Below are 21796 nucleotides of genomic sequence, written 5' to 3' on the forward strand. Positions count from 1 at the left end.
TTTTAACAAAAGTAATGCCTACTGTCTAATGCTAAAGTTATACTAATTATTTAGAATATTTTGATTACTTTGGCAAATAATTTTTAGCACTTTCATTTGTAATTCCTAATGATTTAAGCATCTGGGGAACGTAGCGTTGGATGGCAACCGCCATAAAACCCCATTGAAGGAGAAGAAGAATCTGGGGAACGTTATTCAGCAACACCGGAAGATGTTACACGTCACTAGTCAGCTGAGAGGAAATGTAGCTTGAAGCTAGCGATCAGGCTAGCTAGTTGGGAGCTTGTTGACAGTTGGCAAGAGGAAACAAGACATTTTATCTATTTTAAGGACATAGACCTAGTTTTGCCATTTTCGATTATAGAGCTATCTTATATTCAGGGACTTCGACATAGAAATACATGATGTCTGGGATCGACGCGTTCAAGCTGTTCTTCATTGTTTGTTTTCTATTGATGTCAACACAGACAGCGAATGCAAAGGTAGGCTAGTAGCTAAACAACTCCAAAGCAGGCTTCACATCACATGACAAAATACTAACAATAATGATCTGCTGACACGAAGCTTTAGTGCAGCGACATTACATGAGAGAGCTTGCATATGTGGCTAGCAGTAAATAATAATATAATATTATTGTCAAACATGTCCATATAGTTGCTTTGCTAATCATACAGTGAAAATGACATTGCATAATTATCCTAGTAGCTAGCTATGTTATGTTACCTCCCGTGGCAAGTAGTAGCTTGGTCACTAGCTCATGTGATTGTGATATAGCTATCCCTATCATGACAGCTGTTGTTGCTGTTCCTTAGAATTCTGAAGACATCCGGTGCAAATGTATCTGCCCACCATACAGAGAAATCGAGGGACAGATCTACAAGCAAAATGTATCTCTGAAAGATTGGTGCGTCCAGTTTTCATGTCTCTTTCACACTCAGAGGTGGTGTCTAGTTGAAGTGTTGAATATGGGGGTTGACTCATAAGCTTCCTTTTCAATTGTCTGATTTCAGCAATTGTCTCCATGTTGTGGAGCCAATGCCAGTTGATGGAAAGGATGTGGAGGCCTATTGTTTACGCTGTGAGTGCAAATATGAGGAGAGGAGTTCTGGGACTATCAAAGTAAGCGCTATACAAATACAATTTATTATTGTTATCATTATTAATATGTGGTTAATCTAACATGCACTCTGGATTCACGAACATATTCTGTTTGGTCAAATAGGTCCACTGAAGGGCGAGCAGATTATACTGCAGTTCATACTCTATTAGAGGATGACATTACACCATATAGTTATTATTACAACATACAGTGTTGGTAAATAAAAGTGATAAGAATCTTCACCTACTGTATTCCCAAAATGTCCTAACTACACCTTGATGTCTATTGTCCTCTGTGTTCCTCCAGGTGACCATCATCATCTATCTATCCATCCTGGGCCTACTACTGCTGTACATGGTGTACCTGACCCTGCTGGAGCCCATGTTGAAGAGAAGGCTCTTTGGACACTCTCAGCTCATCCAGAGTGATGATGATGTTGTTGGGGTATGTACATGTCAGCCATCCTGCATATAGGAGGGAAGGAGAGGGGATTTAAGCAGTTCAGTAGCCAAGGCAAAAGGATCTAGATCTCTTGTATTATTCTAGGTTGATTATGGATCAACTGTTATGATGTGTGTTGTGTGACACATTTTTCTGTCCTCCTCATCATATTTTCTCTGTCCCTGTATTTGCTTTCAGGACCAGCAGCCCTTTGCCAATGCCCACAACGTGCTATCTCGTTCTCACTCTCGTCCCAACATGCTGAACAAAGTTGAGCATGCCCAGCAGCGCTGGAGGAGGCAGGTCCAGGAGCAGAGGAAGTCTGTGTTCGACCGCCACGTGGTGCTCAGCTAAACCTGCCCCTCAGGAAACCAATGTCCTAGGGGGAGCAGATAATACACTGTGATGGGGTCCTTCCTCTCCTGTTTGATTCTTTCCCCAACTTCCTACATCCTCATTTGTGGTTTGGTCCTCAACAGGAATATATTTCATGAAGTATGATAATATACAGTATGTATTTGGGAAGTGATTATGGTGAAAGGTCTCTACATCAATTGATTGTATTGTGGAGTTCCATTAGAGATCTTTTTTTATGAGATACTGCCAGTGTATGTTGTATGATTTAGAATACTTTCTTATTAATATTTCAAGAAAGTGAAAGATGTTGCAGCATGTAGATTTACAACCTCCAAAATGGATACATCCATACAAAACCATTTTGCACAAGCTAATGTTAATCTTTGGCTTCTGATCAAATTAGATTAGTGAAAGTGCCAAGTCTTCAATTCAATTAGGTGAGACATTTGAAGTAGAATACATTTTAAATGCTTTTTTCATACCAAAATGAATCACTCTAGCTTATGAAAATGTCTGCAGTAGCCTAAACATAACATCTGCTGCCTACACTATGAAAGATGGGAATGAAATGGAAACAGGAAATATGTAGAAGACCGTCAAAAATGCATGTTTTATAAGAAGTAATTGTAGAAACCTCTTTTGAACCTTGTACCCTAACGACAGTAAAAGTACAGATATGTGTTTCATTGTTTGTTTACTGTGGTATAATACACTCCTGTATCATGCTCTCCAGTTAGTCTTATGATAGTACAATTTGGCAATTTGGAAGGCATTCTGATGACTGTTACACATGCAGTAATGGGTGCATCTGTAGTGTCAATAGTAATACACAGTAGTCCTCTATCCACTCTTTTAAAGATCTCTGTGTTGTTAAAGTCAGAGTCCTGCTGTACTGCCTACACAGATCTCATCTCTGCACCATGTGCGTTTTGTTTTTTGCTTTTGCTCCCCTCCATTTAGATAAATATGCCATTCATCTCAAATGAATATGAAGTCTCCCTTTATTTTGACTTTAACTGTCATCATCTTATCTGTTCGACAGTATTGATATATCACCATCTGTCTTTTACACTGAGATGTAAAGATTTGTTTTTGTTATTATTTGGGATAGTTGGTTGAGAATGTGGGTAACTGTGCTACTGTTGGTTAAATTGATTAAAGTTTTCTTAACTCTTGTATCTGTGATACCTTTACATTTAAAATACATTCTGTAATATTTGTGATTAATTTGTTTACAGTGTCTTGAAAATAAAACAAGCGTACAGTTTACAAAATTGCCAACTTTTTTTTTTCAGTCAACTTTAGTAAACAATAATTTTCTGGCTACTGTGGTTGTACCAAAACATATGCTAATGAGTATCATAATTCCTGGTAGTTCATCTCTAAATCCACTAGGAGGCGACTTCATAAATGCATACACCGTATGGCATAAGAATATGAGTTTATCAATCTGAATACCTCAGTACTAATTAATAAATCTATATGCTCAGTACTGGGTGTGAAGCACCTCTGTGGCTCTGCTACCTATCTATGGTAATTACAAATTATATACATGCATCTTGTTGAGCAGTAAAGAGCAATTACAGTGAAATATGAAAGTGCATGGTCAAATTAAATGAAGTTGATTAATATGTTAATTTGCATAAAGTTAGTTTTAACACATAACAAACACCAGGGCAAATAAATTAGGATACCTTCTTTTCAAGGCATTTATTTTCTCATAGCCTTATCTGTGGCTAAGCCAATTAATAATATCAGCAACACATCAACACATAATTTGATTTGAAAGATGAAAAAAAAATCCATTAAACAAAATCTATATAAGAAATGTGAACGACATAAACCTGATTCTCAAGTTCAACGTTGAACAATTAGACCAGATATTTAAAAATGAGTTTATATAGGGTATACATAGACAAATATGATTTCCATTGATTTATTTAACATATAACAATGACAATTTTGTCACGTTTAAAGGTATTTCACAGAGCCGCCGTCATCGTTTCCTGTTCTCTCCCTTTTCTTTTTTTCTTTGCATGCCATTATCCAGAAAAAGATTACTCTCAGCACAGAGAAATCAGAATTCGCTACTCGGATAGAGAGCTGCAGTTTCCCAGGGAAACGGGAATGGATTGCTGAAAAAAATACTCACGCGCAAAAAAGACTGCGGTAAGAAGCATTTCTTTTCATGTGGCAAATATCAATTCATGGGGCAAACCTTTTTGTGAAATCTGAATTGTTGCACAGCGTGTGACCTATCTTTACTTGCAAACTTTATGCTATGACAGTTTGATTGTATTCTAAGAGGTGATATTTTCTTAAATGTTCTGTTCATTGTATGGGTGAAATATGAGAAACCAAAACAACATTTATTGTCATTAAAAAAGGTTTAAGTAATTTGTTCTTTTATTAGTGACTAGCAGGGTTGATAGAAAACGACTAACAATAGTTTGTATTCAGTATTCAATACACTCCCTATAATCAACACTCAATTAATGGACACTAGGGGGCGCCTTAAGCCTTTTATTTTAGGTACACTAACTATCTGGCATCTCTGAAGGAACTGTTGTTATTATTTGTCCATACCTAGGAATATCAACGTTATATTGTGATTTAGCGTAAGATGATTTTAATAATTTCTGCGCAATGCTATTGTTTTTTCATTAGATTTAAATGTGCACTTCACTGCTTGTAGTTTGTGATATAAAGAATATAAAGAATGAAAAGTATTAGCGTTCCCCTTTCATCTGAAAATGATTTCAAAATGAATGGTTACATGTCCAAACAAACACAACTACCTCAAGGTACTTCCCATTAATTGGAGCCATCCTGTGTTTTAAGGGCCCTCTTATCTGTCCCTCCTGGGTTAACGAGTTCATTGGAGGGAGTCTTTCTCCCCTCCTCAGTGCTTCAGTGCCAGACTGTGGGAATCGTTTCAAGGCACATAGAGATTGTATCCCTGCAGGAGAAGCTCCAGAACCTTCTCAAGGCCTCCTTGGCCATGGTCAGGCTATTATTATGGCTGCTCTGGAGAAACCTTTCAATGCCACTGAATGCAAGATAATGGAGTATGTCGTTGTAGTGCAGTTTCCCTCTGTGCAGTTAAAATGCATGTGCTTAAAATTGATGATGAGCTATTTGGTATGATTTATTCTGTCTGCAATGATACTCCTCTGTGTATAAAACATGAATCATGAGATATCACCTGTGTAGATACTGTAGATAGGGATGGCAGACTGTCAACATCTGGTTAATACTGTTCCCATTTACATGTTAATCCTGCAGTCTTAAGAAACCACCCTGGACCAAGAATTAAGACAATATGCACCACCTTCCTCTCCATTCAGTGTGCAGGGCTGGTAACTATAATAACAATTACACATCAAACCAATAAAGATTAAGTCTAAAGTGACCTCAGATGGCCAGGTTCTCCCCTTCTAACAAATACTGTACAGGTAAGATGTACCATGTGAGAACATGACTTTAGATCCTTGGAGGTACATTGTTGTGTGTGGGGGAAGCAGTAGCAGACTTTGAACAGTATCATGGCTGCCTTTGGTAGCAGTGCTCTCCATGGATCACAGGCTCCAAATGGACTCCATATGAAGAGAACAGCCTTAGTGGTGCCTGAGGGTATAGCACATACTACAAGTATATATAACCAAACACTCAGGCACAGAATAGCTTTCATGCCTAATTTTCCTTTCCTTATGACAACAGAAAGGGCCCCTTTTCATCCGTTTCTGAGATATTTCCCTTGTTCCACAATGAGATCACAGTCTGTACAGTTTACCCACAAGTGAACTACTGTAGGTTGGTAAGGGGAGACATTTTGCTGCTCCTGTCATCTGTGTTAATACTGAGTTACTGTATTTAGGCCTTGGGGCAGGAGTGTGGGATAGGTGCAGCATCAACCTGAGAGGACTTGATGCTGAAGTTTAAAAGGTGCCTCAGGACTTGTCTTGAAATGTAATATGTTGTTTATTAGAATAACATCTCTATGGTAGTTTAGAGTGGAGACTCTGACCCATTGCTGTTCTCTAGTCTGAGGCTTTTGAACGCTTCTGCTGGCCTGTCCTCATTTCCATAGCTGCCTCGACCCGCTGACCCTGGGCTATTTAAAATCTCCAGATGCCGGAGTAGAGGATCTCAGGAATATTTTGTGGTAAGGGTGTGGTGAAACTGTTGAATTTCTGGGACTTTGTGGGTTCACTGAACAAGACTGATGGATCCTTTACAAATGTAGGCAAGGTAAATAGGTCCAATGAACACTGGCCGTATGTTTTTTCCTTTCTACCCGAATGGCTTTAGCAGGGGTAAAATGTGGACAGTCATGGACCTCGGGGTGATGATTTTGAAATAGATTTATAGCATCAAAGCTCTGTGGACGAATTCTGGAGACCAAGTATTGAAAGGAGTTGTAATCTGTTCTAAAAGTCCAGCATTACTTACCCTGTCTTGGCTATTTTGAAGGGATTTGTCTATGACTGTACATTTGTTTAGTTGGGTTTTGGCTGTATGTGATTTTCTCGTGAAGTTCAGTGAGAAGCAGCATATTACTGTATTGCTACAATAGAGAGGACAGACCCTGAAGGCAAGGTCACTCCATAACTAGTGAATTCTGGGATATCAGTTTAAGTCTGGGTTGTACATGGTTGTGCATCCAAACTAATGGAACAACACACTGACAAGGCTGTGGACTTCCTGCAGACTTGACGATATAGGCTGCCATGTCAGATGTCATATGTTTAGCGACTTCCTTTGTTCCTGAGTCTGTAGGACGATAGGAAACCCCAGGGGCTGAAAAGGGGCACAGTATGAAATAGGGCACAGTGTGACATACATGATACATGGCTGGGGACTGGTTAGAACTGTGGTGTAGATGTTTTATTACAGCCGTAGCCACTCCACTCTGTGAGAGCCTTACATTTGATCCCTCTGCCATTGCTGTTTTTACACTTGATGATCAGAGAGATAGTCTGATCTGGCCAGAGAGCTGGTGTTTGGGTCAACTGTAAGTCATGTTTGTTTGTTTGGTCGTTAGTCCTTGAACTCTGGAGAAGATATCTGTTTGGCTGGGCTTCATGCTTGCCCTGTTCATCTTCCTGTGCTATGGAGAGGGGACATTGGTGCTTGACTGGAATTTGGTTCCACTGAACTTATGTTTTTTGTTATGTTATTGTGTTTGTTTGTTTACTTTTTGTACAAGACCCATCACTGAAACTGTACTACTTTTAGATATTGTGCAGCAAAAACGTCCCAAAAATCTGTAGTACAAGGGTACTGCACATGATTATATATGTCTGTATAAAGAGCATATTTTCCTTTGATTACAAAGAACCGAAATCCTTGGACAAACACACCACATGATGATTCAGTCAATACTCTTGAACCACACAGATTGTTAAAAAAGTATATGTCACTTGGAAGCAACCGACACTTAAGAGAAAAGCAGACGCATACTTGGGTATGGTGATCTTCCTACCAGGCATCCTGCCCCCTTGGGTGTTGTTTAGTCTGGAAGGCAGTGTTGTTTCTCAGCAGCATGTTCTTGGTACACGAGTGGGGATAACAGAGCACAAGGTTAAGCCCGGCTTGAGCCTCTCTTATAAAACCAAGCAGACAGTGACAGGATTCACACAGACGTCCAACAGGGAAATACCTCTGCTAGAGATCTCTGTGGTTTTCTGTTTTTATTCTGGCCTGACTACTCCCTTCACATCCATAAAGCAGTGTAGAGAGGCAGGTGGAAAATATGCTATAGCCTATGTATTATTTTGCTTTGGTATTGTGACTTGGAACTAGGACAATAAAATAGTGTTTAGTTTGATACAGCCACCTTACATCATCAATATGATACTGACATCTAGTCATTCTAAGAACAATAATCTTAAACTATATTCTGGCTAATTCTGACACTGATACATGCCACTAGGCTACATACAATAGACAAGGGAGTCTGTTGGAAGCTTGTGTGGGTTTGAGAAAGGAATGGGGCCAAATCTAGTGAAGTGGGGGGCAAACAACCCATTTCTATGGAAACTAGTCCAGCCCCCGGCTTACCAGCAGTCTCAAGGAAGGAGGGTTTTCGTTGGAAAGATTCGCAGTTCAGTGGGAAAGCGGCAGGTATCCGGCAAAACTACAAGTCGTACAACAATTTAACTAACGGAATTGATAATTGCAAGAGAAAACCACATATGAAAATGGCTGTGGAAACGAGGCGCTACTTTGAGGTAAAGGCGGTCGCTTTCTGAAGTTTGTTACTTTGTTGCGGACAGGATATAATGTGTTGCAACAAAATTGTCCGATTGCCATAGACAACGTTCGAAGATTGGCACCAGTTCATATTGCGGCTATCAAATATGCGATTGTATCAAATGGTAAACAAAGTTGTCCATGTATGTTTTATGCAGAAACATTTGACCGTATTCCGTTTTTTGGGATAACATTTGTTATTGTTCTGAACTCTTTTTACATAACTTTTGAATAAAATAATGAAATTGGGCACATGCCAAATAGTGTGTTCTCTGTGAAACACAAGAAAATGAAGCGAGAATAACATCCAAGACAGATTTGCATTGTCAAAGTCCGTAGGCTATTCTACAGTGGACTGAACTTCTTCTCTCAAAGGGGCATCTCTAGGGTAAGATGCAGTTAGTGTTTGCTGAGAATTTTTTCAGGGGTACCTCCTGCTATCACTGCCTAGGCAGTCCCTGCAGCTGCGAGCTCTTTTTCTTGAACTTTTTCCTGAACAGACTGTCTATTGTGCAGATCTAACAATGACCTTTCCTTCTCACTGGACTGGATTGTCAGCACAAAGATTGGGAGGCCCCTCTGTTCTCTGTCCAGTGCTTACGTAACAGGGGTGATGGTGGGATGTCACCAGATGCCAAAGCTGTCATGATCACACAATGTGTTTAATAACCTACACTTAGTTAAAAGGTTAGTGGTGTTTATGTCCAGACCTCACCCAGATAAGATGATAAGAGCTTTCTGGTGCTTTTGCACCACCATATTCATCCCAAGTAACAATTACCATCCAGTTGAAACTGATAGAACTTTTGTTTGCCAACCTCAATGATGAGTTGAACTGTGTGGTTTGAGACTCATGGGGAAACCATGTGACTCTGAATGGCTCAGAGTGGAATATAGACCAGAGAGGATGACTGGGTCAAATCTGTGTCATGCTATTTTCCTGTTTTTGTTTGTGTCTTCCAGTTCAACCTTTAGTATTCGGTTGGATGTGTAAACACAAACTACACACTGTGGATAATACACCTACCCATAGCCAGTTATGGGAAGTTTTTATGACTTTCGATGTACATGCCCTCACCTCCTTGTTGAGGGTTAATCGTGTGTCACTGTTATGCGGTGCCTCCGCGTCTTCCTCCCTTTTCTACTCCATTTCATCTCAGCCATTAGCATTTTAGGCCTCCAGATGGCAAGACATAGAAAATAAATACATGCGTAGGGATCCATATTTATCCTGTCTTCCTAAAGCTTCTCCACCCCTAGCTGCACAACCCTCTACAGTATGTCATTTCCTGTCAATGCTTGTTTTTGTTTTGAGTAATGGATGGAGGGACCTTTGATATGCTGTGGGGTACCTTTATTCAATAAGATGGACCATGCTGTTTGAGTCTATCCCTGTTCAAATAACACCAATCCCAATTATTCTAAAAAGTTCGGCATAGCAAACACTATCAGTCCTGTTTAGGAGACCTCTCAGAGGAACTCTTAAACACCAGTTGAATGGGTATTCAGAATGGCCAGTGCATGGCATTTTTTCAGGCTCAGTTGACATAAAGGCTCCTTGTAAGGTAAACTGCTTGTGACCTGCAGTAAGTGTTGCAAAGCTGGCACTCAGGCTACACCTTGATGTCTCTTAGTCACTATCTCCATTTACAGTACTAACCCTAACGCTACCAACATCCCTTATGTGACTTCATATTTCCTTTATGGACTGATGGCTTAAAAGGACAAATGTGCCATCCAAGTTTATTCTGTTTTCCTGTAGATATCTTATCCAAAGCCTCTCTGCAAACCATCTTTTACATACAGTAGATGAGAGCTCAAATCACTTCAGGTCAATAATAGAAACGTTGAACAAACTATACAGCTATATGCACAAGGACTACTTCTAACAATTCCAACTGAAAAAAACTAAAACACATTTACTATAATAACTGTGCAGTTGGAATGTTCTGTAACAGAATGACCTGACATTTCTTTTAATATAACAACGTTTTTTAAATATCTGCTCTAAATGAAGATTAAAAGATGTCTACAGAAAGAGTGTTAGCGATCATATGATACCTTGGGTTTGTAAAATATCTATTTTGGTGGGTGAGCTACAGTAAGTGAAGTGGATTTACATCTGGTAACAGAATGGCTAAATGGGTCCCCCACAGAAATGCATGATTTATGGATTTAAATGTCATTCTATACATGATGATGGAGCTAAAATAGAAATATACAGATAGACACTGTCATAAAGGTATTAATGTATTATTTTATCAACCTTTATATAACATTAAAAAGGGAAAACTCACAAAACACACAAAACATAAATCGGCCTTTGAAACTCTTCATTTAATGTGATTTAAATCAATGACATTTGTGGTTTTCAGTGTCTTTTTCTTTATTTTTATTATAGAAAACGAAAATAGCCTACATTTTTGACAGCAAAAAACTAATATAAAAAACTAATAAAATACAAATAGGCCTGTCATGTGCAGACACACACAGAGACACCCAATATGCTCCTAGTTTGCCTCAGAGAAAGCCTCTGCTATCTTCTTCTTTATTGTCTGCAACCAGTGTGGGAAGGATCCTAAGAATCTGTCTCAGGGAAAGCACAATATATATGTCAGTGCGTGTTTTAATGATAAAGATAAATCTTTTGTTTTGATGTCCTTTTTGTAGAAGTGTGCAACATTTTTGTATGATTTGCTGGATTTGCTTTCCCCACTGTGCTAAAAAACATTGAAGTCTCCATTTATTGGAGCATGAGATGAGGATGTCGATGCAGTGGTTTATAACTACTACTGTTTGTTTTCCCTACTACTGTCAGTTCTTCCACTGTCCCTGTGGAAGAACTCTTTTGGAGCCCTTTTAAGTTCCATGTAGAACCCTCTGTGAAAAGGGTTATACATGGAACCCAAAAGGGTTCTACATGGAGGGACAGCTGAAGAGCCCTTTTTAGCAGAACTCAAACTATTTCCTATAAAACTATATATAGGAAATACACTCACCGGCCACTTTATTAGGTACACCTGTTCAATTGCTCGTTAACGCAAATATCTAAACAGCCAATCACATGGCAGCAACTCAATGCATTTAGGCTTGTAGACATGGTCAAGACGACCTGCTGAAGTTCCAACCGAGCATCAGAATGGGGAAGAAAGGTGATTTAAGTGACTGAACGTGGCATGGTTGTTGGTGCCAGACGGGCTGTTCTGAGTATTTCAGAAACTGCTGATCAACTAGGATTTTTACGCACAACCATCTCTAGGGTTTACAGAGAATGGTCAGAAAAAGAGAAAATATCCAGTGAGCGGCAGTTCTCTGGGCGAAAATGCCTTGTTGATGTCAGAGGAGAATGGCCAGACTGGTTCGAGATGATAGAAAGGCAACAGTAACTCAAATAACCACTCGTTACAACCAAGGTATGCAGAAGACCATCTCTGAACGCACAACACGTCGAACCTTGAAGCAGATGGGCTACAGCAGCAGAAGACAACACTGGGTGCCAATCCTGTCAGCTAAGAACAGGAAACTGAGGCTACAATTCGCACGAGCTCACCAAAATTGGACAATAGAAGATTGGAAAAACGTTGCCTGGTCTGATGAGTCTCGATTTCTGCTGCGACATTCAGATGGTAGGGTCAGAATTTGGCGTAAACAACATGAAAGCATGGATCCATCCTGCCTTCAGGTTCAGGCTGGTGGTGGTGGTGTAATGGTGTGGGGGATATTTTCTTGGCACACTTTGGGCCCCTTAGTACCAATTGAGCATCGTTTAAATGCCACAGCCTACCTGAGTATTGTTGCTAATAATGTCCATCCCTTTATGACCACAGTGTACCCATCTTCTGATGACTACTTCCAGCAGGATAACGCGCCATGTTACAAAGCTCACATCATCTCAAACTGGTTTCTTGAATATGACAATGAGTTCAGTGTACTCCAATGGCCTCCACAGTCACCAGATCTCAATCCAATAGAGCACCTTTGGGATGTGGTGGAACAGGAGATTTGCATCATGGATGTGCAGCTGACAAATCTGCAGTAACTGCGTGATGCTATCATGTCAATATAGACCAAAATCTCTGAGGAATGTTTCCAGCACCTTGTTGAATCTATGCCACAAAGAATTAAGGCAGTTCTGAAGGCAAAAGGGGGTCCAACCCAGTACTAAGGTGTACCTAATAAAGTGGCCGGTGAGTGTATAAGTGTTGTTATTAGTTGACCGGGGTCTATACTTCAACATTAATGAGGTTTATTTTTTTCTAAACACATTTAAAGAGTTTTTCTGGTAGATGTTTTCTTGGATGCTTTTCCATATGTTTGACCAGAAGTCAAAGCATATTGTTATGATAGAAGATGGTTGAGAAATGTATTTCTCACTTCATTTCCTAAAAAATAGCTTTTATTTGACAGACAATTGGATATGCTCTGATGAATTTCACATTTTGATCCTCATGGAAATGCCCTTCAGCCTTCACAAGCCTTCAAATTGGTGATCCATAATATACATTAATCTACTCTTGTCAAAGTAAGGATGAACAGTGAGTATCAGAAGAGGTACGCATTATATCCTTACATGTAAAGTCAAAGCCTGTGTGTCAAAAGTCAGCTCAGTGACAGAGATCAGATCCCAGTCCCCTGCATCAGCTCAAATGGACATAAGCCTGTTTTCCACATGCCAGCTCTGACAGCTGTACATGCTCACGTCCAGGTTGCAGAGAAACTTTTCTCCTCCTTTTCACAAAGAGCAGATCTGCCATTATTGCCTTGAAGAAAAAAGAGAAGAAAAGGGAACTGTAAACAGCTGAAAGATGGAGAGATTGAAAAGGGGCTCAAAGAATTGGTTCCATCTGGTGTGTCAAGCCAGGGTTGCGGTGGTATGAAGTGGTGGGTATTGTGTAGGGGGTGTGCAGCTGCCATGAACAGTGTCAACCTGGGGTGCCCTGGCCCATAAAGGGCCCAATGGGGCTCTGTGGGACGGGTACTTAAGGGGCCCAACTGACTGTACTCAGCAAACAGCCTCCCTCTCAGCAAAAAGATATCCACTGGACCAGACCATTCTGTAGGAAATCCTGCCTCTTCACGACTGGCGCTCTAACACAAGTCATAAAGAGACAAAAGCCAGCCGTGTGTGTGTGTGTGTGTGTGTGTGTGTGTGTGTGTGTGTGTGTGTGTGTGTGTGTGTGTGTGTGTGTGTGTGTGTGTGTGTGTGTGTGTGTGTGTGTGTGTGTGTGTGTGTGTGTGTGTGTGTGTGTGTGTGTGTGTGTGTGTGTGTTCAAATAAAGAGAGCTGAGCTTGGGTGAGCTCTATATAGGCTACTAATTAACAACACAGGGGTTCGGCCCAGGTGGATTGCCTATTTAAAGCTTTCATGTTAACACCCAAGCCATTTTTCATATTTGTTTTCCTCAACCTAAACACGACATGCTTGGTCTATGACGACAGGCCTGCATGTAGCTTACATACACCACATGCACAGTCCATGCGTCTTCATGTAAAACCTTTATGAGGACCATATGATGTTATGTTAGGGGCTGAGTGTCTGGAGTGAGTCTTCCTCCTCCTCTACCCTGGTATTTATGCAGTAATTCAACTCCTACACTCACAGACTCACGTCTGACTTGGAGCAGCCGTCCCATACCTCTTTCCTTTCTCAGAGAACTCACAGGAGAGGAATGATTTTTTGAAGACCAGGCTAGAAGAATGGCCTGTGGATACATAGGCTCATGCTCATACCTTCATCCTTCATGTCCTCTGGTGGATCATGACGTCTGGAAAGAGTTGAGATTTTGCAAAGGTTTCAGTCTGTCTTTTCCCTGGCTCTTCTTGGCTGTAAGTGAGCTCCATGGTGGTTTTAAAACCTTGGGAGTCTTGCTGATCAGCAGAAACCTGTCTGCCAGAGAGGCTGAGAGGTGTAGCAGACTGGAGAACGGAATTAGAACACTATTTCTATTTCTGGAAGCCATTGTGTCTGCAGTTGCTTGTTTTCCACCAGCGACGTGGTGTGGTATGGAAATGAGAAGCAGAGGCAGCTTCTATTCAGGAGGTTAATTGAAGTTCATCCCATTGTGATGACGAGCCTTGAATAACGTCATCACAACCCAAACCATGAAAAAGTGCAGTGTCGGCCAAATCAAATTGATGTCTTCCAGTGTCAGTAAGTGCCAGGTGTTGAGGGCTGAGCGCAGGCATAGTCGAGTGTAGTCTTTGTTTGATGAATAAGAAGCTCTTATCATTGGACCCAGGTGCCCATTCACCCATTGAAACATTCACTGATGTGTTGAATGTAAGGCTTGATGGACAGGACAAATATTAACACATTCCTGCATGTGACGGACTGGTCTTTAGGTCTGTTGACCTGTCAATGCTGACGGGACCAATGACCTACAGGTTCACTCTGACCTGAGGACATTCCACACACACACACACACACACACACACACACACACACACACACACGATAAAGGGCTTACTTTTTAACCATGTCTGCCCTCTCAAGGACATATTGAACACAAAGAGCTCTTCAGTTCCAGCCCAAACTATCTTAGGGGAGGAACATAGACTCTCACTTCATGAATATTATGCTAATGTTACAGACAAATATGCCATATGTGGCATATTATGTCTCAGTCAATTATTTGCATTACAATGATGGGCAGAAGTTGTAAGCTATAATTAGACTTAAGTGTCACAGATGTAAATAAGGATTTGTTATGACTGTGCCCATATAAAATGCTCTAAAACCCTCAATAAAGAACAAGGATTAAGGCTAGAGTCTTCTTTTGTCTTGTAAGATCTTTAAAGTGTGGTTGTGACCTAATGGTACTATGCAGTACTCTCTTGTTTCTCAGACATGTTTTAGGGAAAGGCCCAACAAGTGATATTGTAATCAGCATCATGTAGCATTATGTAATCATCCATATATGGGACATTTTGCTTTAGAGTATGGTAATAGTATATGGAATATCACATGGTGTGAATGAGTGGTAATGCTGGCATGTAGGGCATGAAGACAGTTAGGGATATCAGTGGGTGGAAAAGAGTTGGCAAGTGAATGAGTGATATAAGCCCCATCATGACAGCACCTGTTGAAATAAAGTTGCTTCAACTAACTGATTCCAAGTACATGCCAAACATTTCATATCTTGTCCTTATCGCTGGAGGATCTAAACTGTAACTCTCACTGAGGAACTTGGCCTGAGGAAACAATACTGTGAAATTGTTGTTGAAAGACATGTTTCTTTCTGTTTGATATCAAATGACGAATCAGAGATATTTCACACCACATAACTGTTTATAGGATGGGCTACTTCCTTAGAACTACTGGAGAACACATAAGTAGGCCTACTTGCCCATCTAGTAGGCTAGATCCCAATCTTAGGTGAGAAGAGGAACAGAACAGACCTCCATTGATGAGAAGTATAGTAGTATCTGTTTTTCCACTCTAACATTTGTAGAGAAGACCCTATGTCTAGTTCAATAAAACACACATTAGCCTCAGTCATGCAGGGTCAGAGTTCACCACCAGTTCACTTCCTGTTCCAGTACCCTGCAGACCTCTGTCTGTGGGGCATTGTGGGTGTAAATCCTGCCTGCTGTCACCCATGTAAACTCAGCATGACTGGACGAGAATGCAGAGATGGGAGGGTGGTTCGATGTAAGGAGAGTAGTTAGCTTCCTTCTGTCATAATCTCAGGCAGTGTCACTTAAAGTTAAGTCAATAGTCAATGTTAAGTCAATATTCAGATTCCACATATCAATATTTGGCAGGTGCATTCCAACACTGATTAACCCTTGTGGTTGAAACAAAGTTGATGCCTCCGCTGGAGATCTGCCATTGGTCAATGACTGAGAAAAGGAGTTCTGGATGCAGTTTTCTGAAATGTCATATTCTCACAAACCTGCCTCCATTTGCACAAGTCACTCTATTTTGCAGTATATAGCCAGTATACACAGCCAGATCTGTCAGTGCTAGAACTGTCAATGCTGACACCAGGAATCCTTCTCAGCACTAAACTGTACTCTGGTCCTAAACACAAGACCAATGGGCACACTCTCACTAAGGTTTGATAGTTAGCCTGCTAGCCCTTTGACATCTTGAGAAAATCTGGCATGTTTGATACATTCGCTTCAAAGGTACTGGCCAGAGCTTGCTTGGAGATGGTTGTTTACAGCCTGTTATTGTGATGGTATCAGTCTTCAGGAAGTCAGCTGGCTAACGCCTTGTTGTTGACCCCCTAAAGCGGCATCTTGGACCTCTCCGACCCAATTATCTCATTGTTATGAGAGAGACTGTAAACATATTGTATATCATATCCAGCTACAGGCGCATGGTAACCGTTAGCATACTATATAGAACATATCAAAGATGCCCATTCAGTGCGATAGCAAAAGGTGAAACACTCAGAAATTAACTAGATGTTTGTCAACATTTCATAACAATTTTTCTTTTAAACAATTCTCATGTCATCTGTTAGCCTGTTTGTAAAGCACAAGCTGAAACATGCCTCACATTGCACAAGTGGACCTGCACAGGGTATTTACTTAGCAATCACTGCCATTTCCTTCTTGTCAAAGCTTTTTAAGTAACTGTGTGAAATATAAGTCACATTTTTGGAAACTGTATAGGATCTTAGGTCAAAATAATCCTGTGCCTCTCTACTTAGTAGAGCCTTTAGGATTGGCAGAGGCACATATACATTGGAACGTGTTTTACTGCTGGGTTTATCAGCGTGCCTATCTGGATAAGTTTGACTATTTTCCTAGCCATATTGTATTTGCTTCCCAGATGTTACAATTGAAAATGATTTAATGGTCCAATATGTTTTCAAGCACAGAGGACAGTATTTACACAGCTGTGCATCTTTCAACAAGTCAATGAAAATATTCAGCCTCACTGGCAAAAACTAGTTCTCCACTGAATATTTCATCAAGCTCGAGCAGGTATTTAAAAGAAATAGCAATATTTTCAGACATCTGATATCCCGCCCAAATTGCATCAAATATTTCATGCACTTTCATGTTCTACTTTTCTTACATGCCTTTTTCTGGAGATGGGTGACATTTAGTAAGTGCCACTCCAAGTATGCCTTTGGGTCCTTGTGGCTGTATTCATAGAAATTAATATGGAACCTGTGGCACTGTGTGTTTTAGTGTAACATTAGCATCTCTGTGCTAGCAGGGTCACATTTTGAAGACCTTTCCCTGTCTTGCAAAAGGATCAGATTGAATCAAAACAAGTGCAGTTGTTGGGAGCTGTCAGGATAGGCTATTCCCTGTGTGAGATCAAAATTAAGACGTATGCCCTTGTCCTGGCAGTCCAGTGAAACAGGAAATAGCTGACAGCAGGAATGCTGCGTCTCTCCTCATCTGTCTCGATAGGGCTCTCAGTTCCAACACTAGTCGGCTGGCTTTTTCATACAATAACTTCCTGTAAACAAGAGGCTTCTGAGAGAAGCTCGGCCAAGCAGCCTCCCATCAACCACCTCTGATCTCATATTGACCTCCATCTAAACAACAACAGGCTCTTTGAATTGAACAAGGGAGAGTGTTTGGAGCGGAGTGGACTCACGACTGGTTTTCAGTGCTGAGTGAGGCTGTATTTATTTTTTCTCACACTTTTGGGGGCTTAGATGAGAATGGCCTTTGGTTTGAATGGAGAACACAGTGAAGTGCAGGAGTCTAACATGGGCCTGAGCATCCAGGAAGTGTTGATGATGAGGTAGAATGGCAGGGTGTTTCTGCTGATGTTTGCCCATGGCACTGAAAGGCACAGAAGAAGAGGTCAACAAAACTGGGTAACACCATCATTTGGAGAGTCCCCCTATAGATTGTTGAGAGATGTTTAACTAGATTTTAACAACTGTTAAACTAACTATCCACTAAGCCTAACCTTAACCCTAGCAAGTTAGTATATATCAGTAGAGTTGCAATTGATAGTTTGTTGAAAGTGCACTATCCAAATGAAGTGTGGCCCAAAAGGAATCTGGATGCTAATGGAAGATAATACGTAAATCGGTGTTAAAGATCTAGTGGGAAAATAATTATGATAAAAATCATATGAAGTACATTATCATGCAGAGAAGTATGCAGGTCATTACCCTCTGATTAAATTTAATGTTGATCAGAGGAGTGTAATGGCCCATTTGGCTGTTAGGCAGTGTATGAAAACATGGCTCTCTCAGTGTTTAGCCTGAGTCCTGAGAGTCTTCAGCACACGAACCACAACTCTCCTACGCCTCTTATAAAACTAATATCTGCTATAAAAACACAGGGCTTTTTTTTCTGCTCCTCTAGGTGAACACGTTCATGGGAAAAAGCAATCACCATTTAATGACCCAAGAGAGCAACTTAAGTCTGTTCATCTTGGCTGTCCTACTCAAACAGAGATTCATACAAACATGACACACACATTCCCATCAGAAGTGGATTGAGTGTCTCCTCTCTGTAGTTGCCTCCAGTCTCTGTTTGCAAATACTTGCACGCTTTATTCTGAAAGATGATTTTAAGGGTGCAACGTAATTACAATCTAGATACCCCTGCTCTGTAATATGTTTTAAAGTTTTGTGCTCTCTTATATTAATAGAGTAACAATGGACCGAGATTCAATATTTCTTTTAAACGGATTCCTGTCCAACTGGCCTAAGTAATTCAGAAATATTTCTGCGGTTTCTGTGGTAACCGAAGGATTTTCTCTTCTGTTGTCAGACATTGGGCCCGTCTCTGTTCACAGCAGTGACCTCATGAGTAGTGTATTTCCATTCATCTGTAAAAGAGTAGCTTGGTGGTGGAACAGAGCATAGAGCTCAGACTGCTCTACGAGAAGGGCCATGTCGCAGTTGTAGCCTATACTGTGTTTACTCACACTTTGGAATCCAATGAAGTCATACATCTGATATCTGATCTGTATATCTGATATATCACTCCCATGGTGGGGATTAAGCTCCATATTTGTCATGGTTTTGAACAAATATGCACAGAGCAGATTGACCCACTTACTCTTCTCCTGGTCTCAAATCCTTGTTCATGTGTGAGTGTTTTGGGTCACGCTTCTTTTCCAAGGACTACATTTCCTATAAGTTCATTTTATTAACATTACACTATGAATTGTTGTGATTAGTAAACACTCATGCAAAAGCACACTCTCTACTTAAGCAATTGCAGAGGTTTCAGTATGTAGTTATCAAGTGTCAGAGTAAGTGTTTAGCATTACAAAACCCAGAAAGAGACACATATCTTGTGATGTGTACAACATCTGTATATTGTATTATTAGATGATGTGTTTCATGGTGTTTCATTCCGTCTGTCCATCAGGTGAGCAGGCGGTCCGAGGGTGACAATGACTGCCAACAAGAGTTCCAAGGCTGCGCCCCGTGCAGGAGGGGGTAAAATACCCCGGGACATCCCCGACAGGTCAGTGACAGCCTCTGTCTGCATGAGGGAGGGAGGGAATGGCTGTCAACATGGCACTATGATGTCAGTAGTCATCATCACATATTGGCTCATCTCTGTTATTGCCTCAGATGGGACTTTTACGTCAGGGTGGAAAGGTCTGATGACTGATGCAGCATGTCATTGGATTGCACTGTCGTGTTGATTGCATACAGCAGGCATAAGGAAAATACACTTGTCACTCGGTGACTGATCAACCCACAGCTGGTTATTACTGTGTTATATTTCATCTCAACACAAATCTCTCAAGTCACAGTAAAGCAGTGATATAAGAGTATCTCTATGCCGTCCTCTATCCTGGGATAGGGCCTCATTCAACTATAAACTGTGTGTCCTCTGAGCTGAGGCTTGTTTGAGTGAACATGTTGAGAGCTGACATCCTCCTGTTGGAGCAGAGAAACAAACAGAGTACTGGCCATGGATGCTCCGTTACTGTTTCTGTAATCTGTCATCCTACTCAACACTATAACTACATACACTGCTGTGTCCACTGAATCTCCTTCCAGTCTGGAAACTAGGCTGAATGGAGATTTCAGATGTACAGAAGTGAACTGACAGCAATTGGCATGGAAGGCCTAGATTTGACTCTCATGGTTACAAGCTCTCTTGGTGTTGATGTATAGTGTATCAGGATGTTAGTCTAATAAGTGCTACATGTAGTATAACCCCACAGTGGCTGTGTTGTGTTTAGGTTGGATCATGAGAATGGCTGCCAGTTGGAAGCTAGCTGTACTGCTGGCTGGTACGCTGGCCCAGTGTGAGAACACCTCAGAGCCTGTGAGAAGTTTCAACATGACCAGCGCTGACGCATATTTATTCGAGAGAAAATAATTTTGTGCTGAGTCGTTGTTTTCCTCTTACTTCACCATCTCTCCTGAGATGGTTAGATAGCTCTCCTGCTGAGTCTGAGAATGCACTCAGGTTTCACTGAGCAATCCTCGGGGTGAGATTTGTTTCACTGCGTCATTTCTGAGTACTGTTTGAATCTATCAATTCTATTCTGTTGCTCATCTAATGGTCTCAGTCCAAATCCGCAGATAAACACGGTTCTCTAGGAGAAACATGATCACTGCCTTGCTGTTACGGCCAACATCACTCGACTACACAGTTCAAAATGTTGCTATCATTTCTACTGATCAGAAATGACAGATTTAAGAGAGGAAACTGTAATTTATGCATGATGAGAGAAGCGACTGTTATATGCTTGCCCCCAACCCTTCAACAAGTCTAGCTCCCCTAAATGGGAATTTGAAAAAAAGATTATGTCAGTAAATCACTATCATTCCTTGGCAGAGAAGAATGCTGAGAAGACAATTTCTCATAAGATTTGGGAGGGCTGGAGAGGGCTTTGATGGGCACTTCTTTTAATAGAAAAGATAATCGTTGTGAAAATAAATGATGTTACTGGAAAGCTGGATATGAATCTATAAAAAGAGGTCAAAGGAAATGAAATAAAACATGTTTATGAGTGGAAGAGAGTGTGTCGTGGAGGTGAGGCTAATTACTATCTATTCATCTGGGTTACTGGAACCCCTCCTGTATTGGTAAGTCCATAAACAGGAAGTGGCCTGTGGTTGATGTGCCCTATAAGAGCCGCCAGGAGTCAACCAGGAGCCAGAGGCCAGGCTGTCACTGGCACCCAGCTCAGTACATGTGTGGCCGGCACAGCTGAAGCTGTCCAGTGCCAGAGCTAGGCTTGTTTTTACTGGCCCAGTCCTGACCACCACAACACCCCCACAGACCCCCAGACCCAACACAGCTCTACTGGAGAATGCTACACTTGATGTTTTCCTTTTGTGTGTGAATAGGAACTTGCAGGGGCTTCATACTCCAGTCAAACAGGCTTTTTTTATGACTTGTGGAGTCATCTTGGCCAAAGCAGGCCGAAGAGAATATTTTTAAACATGCTCTATTATTCTATAGCTGATTGAATTTAAATTTGGGTATAATGGTCTGATTGGTTTATAGAGGGTATTTGAATTGATGAACTGCACATGGTATGTTGTTATTTGAAATAGATGAAGCAGTGATATTATAGTGAGTTATTCACTGGGGGGTTTTGACGATGACAGTGTGTTATGACTGTATGTATGTCAAACAAGAACCTGACAGAATTTATTATGTACATTTGAGCAATAATGTTGGTTCAAGTTTGATTAATGAGCCTTTTCCTCACTCAATAACTCTCCAGTGGGATTA

At 40.9% G+C, this 21796-nt stretch overlaps 2 protein-coding genes across 3 annotated transcripts in view; both read left to right on the plus strand.

Moving 5' to 3' along the window:
• The first annotated feature begins 255 nt into the window (after nucleotides 1-255).
• Nucleotides 256-3073, plus strand: tmem9b (TMEM9 domain family, member B). The gene is made up of 5 exons (XM_083691309.1): nucleotides 256-482; nucleotides 813-904; nucleotides 1011-1119; nucleotides 1406-1543; nucleotides 1739-3073. The coding sequence occupies exons 1-5, from the start codon at nucleotides 402-404 to the stop codon at nucleotides 1892-1894; spliced, it is 576 nt and encodes a 191-aa protein (XP_083547435.1). The 5' UTR covers nucleotides 256-401; the 3' UTR covers nucleotides 1895-3073.
• Nucleotides 3074-3998: 925 nt separating this feature from the next.
• The window catches only part of dennd2b (DENN domain containing 2B), a 46337-nt gene continuing 28539 nt past the window's right edge, over nucleotides 3999-21796 (plus strand). The window contains exons 1-2 of one of the 2 annotated variants that reach the window (XM_083693104.1): nucleotides 3999-4066; nucleotides 19460-19558. In XM_083693104.1, the coding sequence (XP_083549230.1) occupies nucleotides 19485-19558 (74 nt within the window). In that variant the 5' untranslated portion in view covers nucleotides 3999-4066; nucleotides 19460-19484. Of the gene's footprint in view, nucleotides 4067-8013; nucleotides 8131-19459; nucleotides 19559-21796 lie in introns of those variants that run through there. The other variant, XM_083693103.1, reaches the window with a different exon arrangement.

This window comes from Argentina silus, assembly GCF_951799395.1.
Source record: "Argentina silus genome assembly, chromosome: 2".
NCBI classification, from domain to species: Eukaryota; Metazoa; Chordata; class Actinopteri; order Argentiniformes; family Argentinidae; genus Argentina; species Argentina silus.

Bases quoted from the DNA above. Each gene is read 5' to 3' on its own strand.
- tmem9b (XM_083691309.1), top strand. From the start codon at position 402: ATGATGTCTGGGATCGACGCGTTCAAGCTGTTCTTCATTGTTTGTTTT. The intron at 905-1,010 runs GTGCGTCCAGTT...GTCTGATTTCAG, and splicing joins AATGTATCTCTGAAAGATTG to CAATTGTCTCCATGTTGTGG. The intron at 1,544-1,738 runs GTATGTACATGT...ATTTGCTTTCAG, and splicing joins GTGATGATGATGTTGTTGGG to GACCAGCAGCCCTTTGCCAA.